Source organism: Anthonomus grandis, chromosome 15 (genome assembly GCF_022605725.1).
Source record: "Anthonomus grandis grandis chromosome 15, icAntGran1.3, whole genome shotgun sequence".
NCBI classification, from domain to species: Eukaryota; Metazoa; Arthropoda; class Insecta; order Coleoptera; family Curculionidae; genus Anthonomus; species Anthonomus grandis.
Genome location: NC_065560.1, coordinates 12,740,285 through 12,752,345, shown reverse-complemented (window position 1 = coordinate 12,752,345; position 12,061 = coordinate 12,740,285). Strand labels below are relative to the sequence as shown.

Here is a 12,061-nt window from a genome sequence, read left to right as displayed (position 1 = left end):
TTTTGCTTAAAACGTCTAATGAATGGTCACGTGATGTAATGGTTGCAAGTAAAAAAATATTTGGAGAAAATTAAAAAAGTTCTGCACTGCCCGGGAATCGAACCCGGGTCGCAAGAATGGGAATCTTGCATGATACCACTACACCAGCAGTGCTATATGTTTTACTCTCGAGAAGTCGGTAATATTGTTTCTTTGATAAAATCGATATTTTTTTAATAATACATCTATATTTTAATAAAAATGTTACGTGAATTACTTTATTAATAGTAGAAAGGATGAGAAAGAAAAATACATAAAAGGATGTGGAAGGAAGTTTAAGTTCCACTGGACGGATTTTTTTAAGTAGACAAAATATTTATTTTTAGTTTGTTTTAAAAGAATGATGATTAGGTTTATAGGGATATTCATGTCATATCATATTAAACTGTGTTTATGTTTCTTCAATTATAATATAAAACACAAGGCCGAACTAAAACACAGGCCCGCATAGATCGCTATCTCTCTCGCGACATGACGTCAAAATAACAGTCTATTGAGACAACGAGGAAGGGGAATTAGAGGCGCTCAACGGCGGCGGCCGCGGACGAACGCCACATACCTGTATTACGATCTTGTTGCAACAAGTGCCGATCAGCTGAATTTTTTCTTTTTGAAAATGTTCTTTTTTTGATTTTTTATAAATGTGTAGATATTATACATAATTACTATTTATTATTTTTTAATAAATTTAATAATTTTATTTACGTTAAATCATTTCCCAAGATGCTGCTACAATTAGCTGTTTACTTCTAACAAAGAAAATAATAGTAAACTATAGAAAATCCATCCCATGTAAATTTTTTGACCACCTAAAAGAATCCCCGCTTTTCGAGCGAGGATCCATCGGTGAAATTACGCGTTGAAATCTGGCCGATCGCTTGGCTGTGTTGCAAAATTTAATTTGGCGGCTGCGACTCGGCTGAGCAACACAATATTATTTTTGTTATTCGCTCTTGTGACGGACATATCGATACAGGTTATCAACACCGGCAAAGCTCTCCGTCGATTTTTGACAAAACTTATTTACAAATAATTGTGTTATTTTTTTAAAATTTTATCACTGGTTCTGTAATACATAATGTCGGGCAATGTATGCCAATATTATGACTGTAGGCGAACTAGAAGAGAGAATCCTACGTTAAAGATGATTAAATTTCCTTATAAAAATCCAAGTATTTGCGAACGTTGGATTTTAAATTGCGATAAGTCCTAGAGTTCTATAAACATACTCAACCTTAACAGTGCCTTAGTAAGTAAGTACAGGGTGTTCCATTTAAGAGGAAAAATGGCATATTTTTTGACTTTCCCAGTATATTTACAAAATTGAAGATAGCCAATCGACGTATTTTAACTCGGAAAATTTGAAAATCGTAATAAGAAAACAATTCCGTAAAAAACAAAAAAGACTAACGACATTGTTTTCTTATTACGATTTTTAAATTCTCAGAGTTAAAATACGTCGATTGGCTATCTTCAATTTTGTAAATATACGGAAAAAGTAAAAAATATGCCGTTTTTCCTCTTAAATGGAACACCTTGTACCTAAAGTTCGTTTCATGAGTCTTTTTCAACTGTGGCTCCTAGAAGAGCCAGGTATAAATACGTGTATTTTTACGCAAAGTTACAGCTGAATACCTGTGAAATGAACATCACCTACAATCTATATCTATCTCAAGTTTTAATTGGGAACTATTCGGCAATGAAAATTACAGTTAACCAAAAACTATAATTTTCTGACTTTTAGGTAAATGAAAAATGTGTGAGGTGGCAACACTATGAGGTGATGTACAAAGTTAAATTTTGAATACTGAAAATTAAATTTAAAGAATAAAAATATATAACACCGGTTTAAATATTCAAATTCCAAAACAATAATTACTTTTAAATAAAACCTTAAAAATAGTACCATAACAAATAATAATAGTTATTTATTAGAGTAAAATAGGCGTTTTAAAATTACTGCTAAAGCTCGTGTAGTAAACTTCATCATTTTACTCCCTATTAATTATTTTACTGCCTCTTCTGTAAAAGTCAATAAAGTGAACTTTTTGAGTGAAGGCGAAAAATATATTATTTTATTTTATTATACTGAATCTTCTAATCTTGACCAACTTTAAAGTATACAAACTCAAAAATTAGAAAGATAAATTGTAATCTAAAATTGTAAAGCGATTTTGGGGAAGTTTGAGGATGGGATCGTTGATATAAATATTTTTGATAGAATTTCTCTTTTGCGCGCCATCGGTTTTTTGTGCTCATGCAGTTTTGTATACTTAGTGTTGCCATTGCTAAGTGGGACACAGGAAATCCCATGTTATTTTTTATAGGGATTGGCTTTCCTCTTTAACGTATTAAAATTTATTAAAGAGCACTAAAATCTACAGCCTATAAAATAGAACAGCAATAAAATAGCACGTCACGCACAGACATTTTTTACTTATTTAAATAGCTTAAATCTCTACCACTTGTTACTTTGATAGTCAAAATACCTTTGACATATATATCAATTCACGCCGATTCTGTGAGCTTTATTAAGCTTTATAGCTAAAAATCTATATAAAAAATTATCTTTTTTAATTGCAATGTATTTATAGGTAACAACCAACATTTTTTTATCTTGACTAGTGGACCGTCAAATAAGTTTGTCATTTTATACATGACTACTGTATTGGTAGTAAATACAGTAGTCATTTGGCTTTTTACTTTGAGCAGTACCTGTAAGTACAGCGTGACAAAAAACTCATCAAGATTTTTGAACATAACCTCTAAACAGACCAATTAAAAAAAATTAAAGTTATTTTGTTGGTAGAAGATTTTATTATTCTTTAATTAACTTAAATATTTTTTCTCTCTACAAGGAGAGTCAATATTTTCCTAGGTCCCTCTTGGCGATGCAACACCCGAAATAAAAATTAATCATCAAACGGTATTTTTATTATTTACCGATTTCAGGAAACGCAACGTTACTTGGTATGGATCTGGAAATCCTAAAAAATAAACACTTGTGTGAGAGACATTTTGCGGACAGCGCTTTTAGGACGGAAAAACGGCGTTATTTAACGTTATTCGTATTTGATTAAGAATGTTATTGCGCCTGTTAAAAATTTGACTTCAATTTATTTCAACACCCTATACCAAATTTGGTACACTTATGTTTTAAGTGGTCCTGAACAATAATCCAGTACCATTTTTCAAAAATAAATATCGCTAATACTACTTCTCAATTTTTCGCACTTCAAACTTGAATACTGTAGGCCATGACCTGCTTTCTCTAAATGTCGAACTTGGCTCATAAGTGCCATTTTTGACCATCTATCCAAGAAAAAAAAGTTTTTGAAAATTGGTCAAGAAACAAAAATTTTAGAGGGGTGGCTTACCTTTAAGTGGGACACACTGTATAGACATAATTTAATATAAGCTAATGAGCATTAATTTCCCGTATAACCGGAAGTGCCACCAGCATACGACAAATATTTAAGTCGTATGCCCCCCCATCCCTATCAACCCTATCAAATAGCGAGATTTTATAATTTCTTGTTTTCGAAAACAATTCTTTTGTAAATGGTTTTCGACTACGTTCATCCAGGGACACGCTGTATTAAAAATGTGCATATTTTATTTGCAATTTTTTTGTCAACCCCTCATTTTTTTAACTAGTTTGTGGATTTTTTAGGGAGAAAATTAAGGAAACAATACCCATTAATTGCATCAAAATTTATGTTTTTTTTAATCTGAGACACTCTGTATTATCATATTTCTGAAAAATCCTACAATTTGAGTTTAAACACTTAACTGTATCAATTATATAGCTGTAAATTAAAATAATTCGTATTTCTATTGTATTAGATTATATATACAGGGTGTACAGGTGTATTAGATTATATAGATTATATGTATGTGATGTACAAATAAGTATAAGTATTAGAATTATTTTCTTTTTTTTCGTCTAAAAGTGTTAATTATTCGCGCATCCAAGATTTTAGTAATAAATGTTATAAAAATGTGAATATGTACTACCTACATGTATATAAAAATCCAATTTTAGAATACCTAACTTAAGCAGGAAGTATAATATACATATACATATATTATGTAAGTACATACCTATATTATTAAAATTAACAAATTTTTGTTATAAAATATAAGCAATTATGCACCAGAATTCAACCCGGCATTTTGTCCTGTTTATTTAGCTTTAAACCATAACTTTTAAGTTTTTTCATAAAAATAATATAGGTACTAGTAATGTTTCTTCGATTTTGTTATTTAAAATGTTTGTGAAAATTATTTTCTATTAAAACATATTAAAACATATTCCTCCACTTTGTTCCTAATTAACTTTAAATGTCAACTTTAAAGATTAAGGCCTTATCAATAATAATTCTGCGATGCGGTACAAAGACAAATCAATGCAAAAAAAAGCCAAAAATTAAGTCTTTATAGATTTGGAATTGTTTTATTTTTCTAGGCACGTGCATTTTTTTTTAAATTTTAGTGGTTGAAATAATAATGGAGAAATTTTAATTTTAATGCGAACAAAACCAAAATGATGACCCAACAATGTTTCACGATTTTTACACATTTTTTCAATGCAATAATATGGTAGGTGTAATATTTTATGTAGTTTTACAGAGGCAAATAATGCAGGCGACAAAACCTCACTATATATTAAGGCCCAAGCAACTTTATCTCAGTGTATCTAAATAAATAAGGCAAAAAACATAGTCACAAGTTTCTAATAATAAGTTAAATCAATATGTTAAGAATAAACTAAAAATTAATTGAAACATCCATTTTCCCAAAACTTAATTTTTGTAAATACCTCGTTCTGCCTTTATACGGCGCGGCGCGGCGCGAGAGAATTATTCACTAACAAATAAAATTTAAAATGTTATCAGTAATGGCAACGTCGCTTCGATTCTTACACGGTTAGCGCATAAAATATTCTTATTTAAGGAAGCATTGATGTCTTCTTGTCGGTTCACAGCTTGCGATTTACGTAGGTTATCTATTCGTTAGTATAATTATCTTTGCTTCTAAACAATAAATTTAGCACCGAAACTTCCTTAATATTTTATTTTACCAGCATTAAAATAAACATAAATCGTGCACCGAGCCGTGCACCCTCCATATATACGAGCTCAAATACCGGCCGATAGTGTGACGTCGCGCTTGCCGCCTGCTGGCCTGTGTTTTAGGTCGGCCTTGATAAACACATATATATAGTAAATTCGCCAGCCACGGATCTAGAACGCAGCATAAGTCCTATATAGTTTGCCAGCAACCGCATATATAGGGCATGCCTCGACCTTTTATTTGACCATTATAATCCCCATATCTTCTAAAATTTCCAAGGGATTCTAATAATTTTTGTTACAAACCCCTACAATACAGAAAATCAAGTTGAATGGAAGAAATGTGTAGTTGTTTTGAGGTTGTCCGCTTGACCGAAAGATGGCGCAGTATGTTAGATAATCTGTTTTGTTTCATTCATTCTCCCATAGATAGAGGCACTCTTTATTTTATAACTTTAGTTTTCCCGATTTACTTTTTATTCTTGCTGCTATTATTTAGTTTTTCCAACAGGCGTTTTTTGCGCTAGATCTAGGATTGTTTTATGTTATGTTTGGTGGCAATCCTTTCTATCTAGTGGTTTAGCGCTTTTTTTAGCTTGTTTACAAATTAAAACTACTTACGTTATCATTAATTCTAATGAATAAATTATTTGAATCGAGTAGAAATGATCACAAACAAAAAGTGAAATCGACGGTCTCGAAGCATAAATCACATCCATTTTATATCTGTCATTCTGTCACCCATATATTTAATACTTAACATGTATGAAGCTTGTATTATGAAAATCGGAATCGTATGTCGGCCATCTTGCTTGGCAAAATTGACAGGGAGCTGACAGACAGTTGTTGACATTGACTGATAGAACATCATTTGTCATTGTCATACAATTTGAGTTTGTTGTTTGTTTTTCATTTCAATGAATGCAAGCGTGGGTTGAGTTTGCCATATCGAGGGCTGGACGGCAGGACCTCGTAAACCTTAAAGTAAGAATTTTACAGGAGAGAAGAAAAAATCAATTAAAATACAGGAAAAAAAATTCTCCGCATTTTTGCTTTTAAGTTAAATTTAAAATTAATACGAAAACATAATACGATACAAATTAATTGAATTAATTTTTATTTACAGAAACATTTATGTCGGTTACAAGGCACTGCATTTTTAAAAGTGTTGCTTACGAGGTAATGCACAAAGAACAGTAAGACGAAATTCATTACTCCATAACATTGTTTATTGAAAAACCAGTAAATAATAGGAACTAAAACAAATTTTATGCTTACAAAATACACAGAATATTATTAAATAAAATAAACTTCAATTCTAATTAAAACCAAAAATATTCTATTATTGTTAAATAAAAACTGTAATCACAGAAAATAGAAACTTCGTTAAAATATTGTCGATACAACAAGATAATCATTTTGCATCAAAAGGCAGATTATCGTAAAATGGCCAACAATCTTGAGGTATACATTTTTTTATTGCTTGAAGATGGTCATACTTCGTTTTGGTTATTTTATTTTCTGTATATAGGGCGGGAAATTCAATAAGCTCAAAATTTTTGATTTTATTTGGACGATTGAAGATCTCATGAAATAATTCATCGTTAAAATCCAGTTTAAATTTGATAAGACCTCCATAATACTCTAATGCTCGAATATCCGTCACAAGCGAGGTTTTTGATGGTTTTATCGACCCATATTTCATTAGGGCTTTTCTACTAAAATCCCTAAGAAAATCGAAATCTTTCGTTTTTGCCACGTATAGTGTCGAATGTCTTCGCATGTAATTCTCAAATAATCACTAGGTAAGTATATTTCTTTGTTTTTAAGTCGCTTTTCTATTGCGCTATGCACTGAGTCACACTCCATTTGAGTATGACCCTTTTCAAGGAATTTTTGGGTGATTTTGATATCATAATATTTTTCACTCAGGTATAATAAAGCATTGGCCAAGATCGCATTTCTATTCTGAGCAGTACACCCATCGGAGTATAATTATTATAATAGGTTTTTTGTCACCACCACTAAGAAATTTTTCTTCAAGAAAATCAAGCAAAAAAGATGCGTATGTTGAGGCCTGTCCATCTGCTTGAGTTTCACTATACCAATAGTAAACTACTTCTTTAGTAGCCAAATTGTAAATAGTGAAATTGTGAGAACACAATTTAGTTTTGTAATACAGTGTACTCGCTGCAATCTGAGGCGATAGCTTACCAGCTTGTACATCCATTGTAATAACGCTACATCTTTCCAATAGTGCATCTGCTTAATTTTTTTCTTTCTCAGCTCTGGCCCTATTTTTTGCATCTATGTGCTTATTGTAGTCTTCATCAGATACGTTTCCATTTTTAAACATAAAACAAAGATCGCACTGATCCTTTCGAGGAGAAAAAATAGCGATCTTCATTGATGTAGCAACCTACCTTAATAGCTTAAAACAAAGAGCTTTACGATATTTAGTCTGACATTCCTGTTGGTAAACTTTATACAAATCGTTCCAAGACTGAAAATTTTGCTCTAGATAAAGCCTGTCTGTATCCTTCCTGCAGTAATGGGATGGTAATTTATTTAATTTACTTAAAAATGTGTCTAAAAATTCTCTATCTTCCTTAAAAATATATAGATGCTTCACTTGGGTATCACGTGCTTTTACTCTCCCATGATTTGCCGATAAAGCCCAAGATCTTGCAGACCATTCTCCTAAGCTTAAAGTATTAAGATACATTGACTTACAAACTGGAAGGTGGGCATGGCTTAAAATAAGATGGTATTTCAATGGTATGGACCGTCTTGAATTTTCTGTTTCAGGCCTTTCCTGTCACATACCTTTACTATGGTTGCTACAAACACTTTTCTTTGTTCCCAGGACTTCTCTGACCAAAATTTGGAAAAAATATTTTTTCTATCATCATCCGTAAATTTTCGGCACTGTTTTGAGGGATCTTTGCAATTGCATCGAGGCTTTAGACGTCTTTCTTCTCGTGGAGTATCATGAAAAGTATTGTTTTGACCTTTCGGTTTCCTAAATCCAATCTATTTCCCTCCACTCATTCTTTGTTTTTTGTTGACTTCTTTTTTTCTTTGTCCTTTGGTCCGTTTCTTTATTTCTAATTGCGTTTCATCTTCTGAACTGGAGCTGTTTTCTAACACACTATCGTCAGGCGTGTTCGTACCTTCAATCGCGTTTCCTGTGGCCATTGATTCTGAATCTGATTGAATTTCTGCGTCTATCAAACTTATTTCATCACTTTGTCGTTCTTTTGGCGCTGAAGTTTTCGGCCATTGAAAGGCCTTTTCAAGTTAGAATATTGGCGCGACTTTAAAATTGAAATAAATAGTAGTAAATAAATTATCATCATCGACATAGTCCTTATTGCGTCCACTACAGGACATAAGCCTTTCGTAATCTGTGCCACGCATAGTAGTACTGCGCTGACTTCATTCAGTTGCGTGTGATGCATTTTGTAGCATCAGTTCCATCGTACGGGAGGTGTCGCGTACTTTGTAGGCCTCATTTCTTGGTCTCCGTTCAATTATTCTTCTGTTCCATTTCAGTGAAGTGATTTTTCTTATGGCTTCTTCAACTCCGAACCTTCGCCTTACTTTCTTGTTTAGGATTCAATTTGATTTCGGTTTATTTGTAAGTTTCTTTGTGGTGATTTTCATGACGACCTTGTAAAGATATGATAAATCGCGTCGAGAGCTTGTCTTTAACCCCTTCATTGTGCCTTTTTTGAGCCTCTTTTAAAATATAACTTGTTTGTCTGTTTAGATCACCTTTTAGTTGTTCCCATGTTTTTCCTAACTTATAGACTTAAATACGAGTTTGCTACAATTTTATTGCAAATATAAGTAGATATTTCTTAGAAATATTATAGTCATAGGATTATAATTCACTTTTTTTCCTTGTTACCAAAGCATTATTGTTTAAAGGATTTATGGATTGTATTATTATAGCTTGTAAATTTTGTTTAATAAATGTTTCTAAAATAAAACTCAAAGTGTGGGAATCATAAAGCTATAAGGCTACGGCCAAGCTTGAAAAAATCTTTGAATGTGGCCGCGCTTATAAACCCGCGACAGAGTTTTTTTTTTTTAATTCATTCATTTTTTGTAATCATTTAAGGGGATATAACATAGGTTCTCGAACAATATGTGGGCTGGCATTGTTGGAGAACGATTAATTGGTCCAATTATGCTGCCTCCTCGTCTAGCCAGTAACAGTTATCTAATTTTTTTAAGACATGTACTGGCAGAACTGTTAGATAATCTGCCCCTAAATATACGACAAAACTTATAGCTACAACATGATGGAGCGCTAGCTCATTTTTCACTTATTGTTCGCGAGTTGAAGGCACTGGATTATCCGCGAAGGCTCTGTCTGTGGCCGTGCGCTCTCCAGATCTAAGACCTTTAGATTTTTTTCTTTAGGGCATATGAAAAATCTTGTTTATAAAACTCCAGCCGAATCAGAGGAAGATTTGGTGACTAGAATTTCTGCAGCTGAACTAATGCCAAACAGGCCTGATGTTTTTAACCACGTCAACCTTAATCTGCTGCGTTACAATAGATATATCGAGCATGGTGGCTGGCATTTTGAACAATTATTACTTTAAGTTTTTCTTGTAATTCCAATTGTTATAAGAATTTGTTTACGTTTACAAAATTGTTAATTTGTTGTTTTTTCTTTACACTACAAAACTATCCTATATTACAGTAAAAATCATTTAAAAATGCCTTGAGTTAATTTATTACCACATTAATCAAGTGCAACATTAACTTTAAATTAAGACAGTTCTTTTTTATTTACAGCACAGATTTAATTCTTTAAATATAAAGTAGTTCCGAAGCTATAAAACGCAAACTATAGTTTTTAAAGGTAATCTTCAAGAGATCTAGCTCCCTGAGGAAGCATTTCCGGACCCATGTCCCTATAAACTTTTCTTTTTTTTGACGTTTTCTATGTACCCTAGAAGTTTATAACATGATCAACAGAACATCCTGTATAATAAATAAATTGACTTATCTTAAAGTAACTGCAAGCCTTTTTCAATTGAAATAACATTATTGAATCTTGTTTTTTGCCTCTGTATACCTTCTTTGACGTAAGAACAAATTTCGTCAAATGAAGTTACACTCATTCTGAAGAATAAAAAAAAACTTTTTTCATGATTTCTGACAATACTAAACAATGTGTGAAACTGACCACATGTAACTCTTTGTGTGTTAACTGAATGAATACTGTATTTTTTTTCTTTCGCTTTTTCTTGAAATACCTCGATACATTAATGGCTAATAGTAAATCATCTTCTATCTTTGAATTATAAGTGCGGCCACATCAAAAAATTTTTCAATACAGTGTCTGGATCGCAACGTTTCTGTCGCAGCGACCAGGTCGCAAGCTTAGCCGTAGCCTAAAAACACACAAGCGCTAAATATGAAATAAATTCTTAATGTTTATTTTAGTTGTGTGTATTTATAATCTTTTATTTTTATTATTGCTTGCTTGTTTTATGGTATTATTATTATTATTATAACCAAGAATTCAAAAATACAGTTAAATTCGAACCACACCCGTAATGAACACTCTATACCTTAACCTCAATTTAAAAGTCAAAATCATATGACCGTCCGACGGTTTTTTCTTTCTAAACGACAAAAAGTAAACAAACCAGGTACGAAATAAACCAAGAATTTTTAGCAAAGAATATCTAAAAATGTCTTGGATATCGGAGAACTCTTTAAGCCATATACAAAAATTCTGTATAAACGTATTAAAGTGCGGCTCCATTCCTAATCATGTAGCCTTTATCATGGACGGTAATCGACGTTACGCCAAAAAGCAACACGTAGCCAAGGCGGAGGGCCACTCAAAAGGATTTGATAAATTATCAGATTGTCTTAATTGGTGCCTCGAACTGGGAATTAAAGAAGTAACCGTTTATGCTTTTAGTATAGAGAATTTTAAGAGAACTAAGGATGAAGTAGATCAGTTAATGGACCTAGCCAGGGAGAAGTTCAGCCGACTATTTGAAGAAAAAGACAAACTTATGGAGAATGGTATCTGCATAAGGGTAATAGGAAATCTTACTTTACTTCCAGATGACTTAAAGAAGCTTATCGCTCGAGCAATGATTATGACCAAAGACAATAAGAATGCTATATTGAATGTGGCATTTTCTTATACTTCCAGAGATGAAATTGCCAACAGCATGATGACAATTGTAGAAGGAGCCAAACAGGGTAAAATCGAAGTAGATGACATAAATGAAAGCCTAATTTCCCACTGTCTTTATACCAATTTAAGTCCAAATCCAGATTTATTGATCAGAACTTCAGGAGAAGTGAGGTTAAGTGATTTCCTGCTCTGGCAGTGTGCCAATAGCCAAATTTTCTTTGCTGAAGTATTATGGCCAGAATTTAATATTTGGCATTTGCTACAGGGAGTGTTTTACTACCAGAGAGGATTAAGAAGTATGCAAATGAAAGAAGATCCCAATGTACAGGAAGAAAACTTTAGAATAAGGAAGTTTGTGAGTGACTTAAATGAAAGAAGATGGCGGCAATTAGAAATATATGCTAGCTAATGATTTAGTAGTATTAGTGATATTGTTTTTGCATTCCAAATGTATAAATAAGTTAAATTTAATAAATTATTGTTAATCAAAATATAAGGGTTTATTTGAATATTTTAGGCCCATTATTCAAATGATTTCCGTATCTGGATATACAGATTCCTACATGGAGTCTTTTTAGCATTTAGTCTCATTCAACAGTACATATACTTTTTTGAGGCAATAACAGCTTACAGGTACAATTAATATTTTTAAAATTTTATATAATTGAATGTCAACTGAAACTTCTTTTTCAGAAGATTTAAATATATTTACACTAATTAACTTATGGGGTAGTTAGAGAACACAGGAAAAAAATTATGTTCTATGTTG

The 12,061-nt window shown here is 32.2% G+C and overlaps 1 protein-coding gene and 1 non-coding gene across 2 annotated transcripts; one reads left to right on the top strand and one right to left on the bottom strand.

The window, feature by feature from the left end:
- Positions 1-82: 82 nt before the first annotated feature.
- On the bottom strand, positions 83-153 carry Trnag-ccc (transfer RNA glycine (anticodon CCC)). The gene has a single exon. It is a non-coding gene; the product is annotated as a tRNA-Gly (tRNA).
- Positions 154-10,720: 10,567 nt separating this feature from the next.
- Positions 10,721-11,788, top strand: LOC126745026 (dehydrodolichyl diphosphate synthase complex subunit DHDDS). The gene has a single exon (XM_050452676.1). The coding sequence runs from the start codon at positions 10,832-10,834 to the stop codon at positions 11,699-11,701; it is 870 nt and encodes a 289-aa protein (XP_050308633.1). The 5' UTR covers positions 10,721-10,831; the 3' UTR covers positions 11,702-11,788.
- Positions 11,789-12,061: the final 273 nt, after the last annotated feature.

Bases quoted from the DNA above. Each gene is read 5' to 3' on its own strand.
- LOC126745026 (XM_050452676.1), top strand. From the start codon at position 10,832: ATGTCTTGGATATCGGAGAACTCTTTAAGCCATATACAAAAATTCTGT.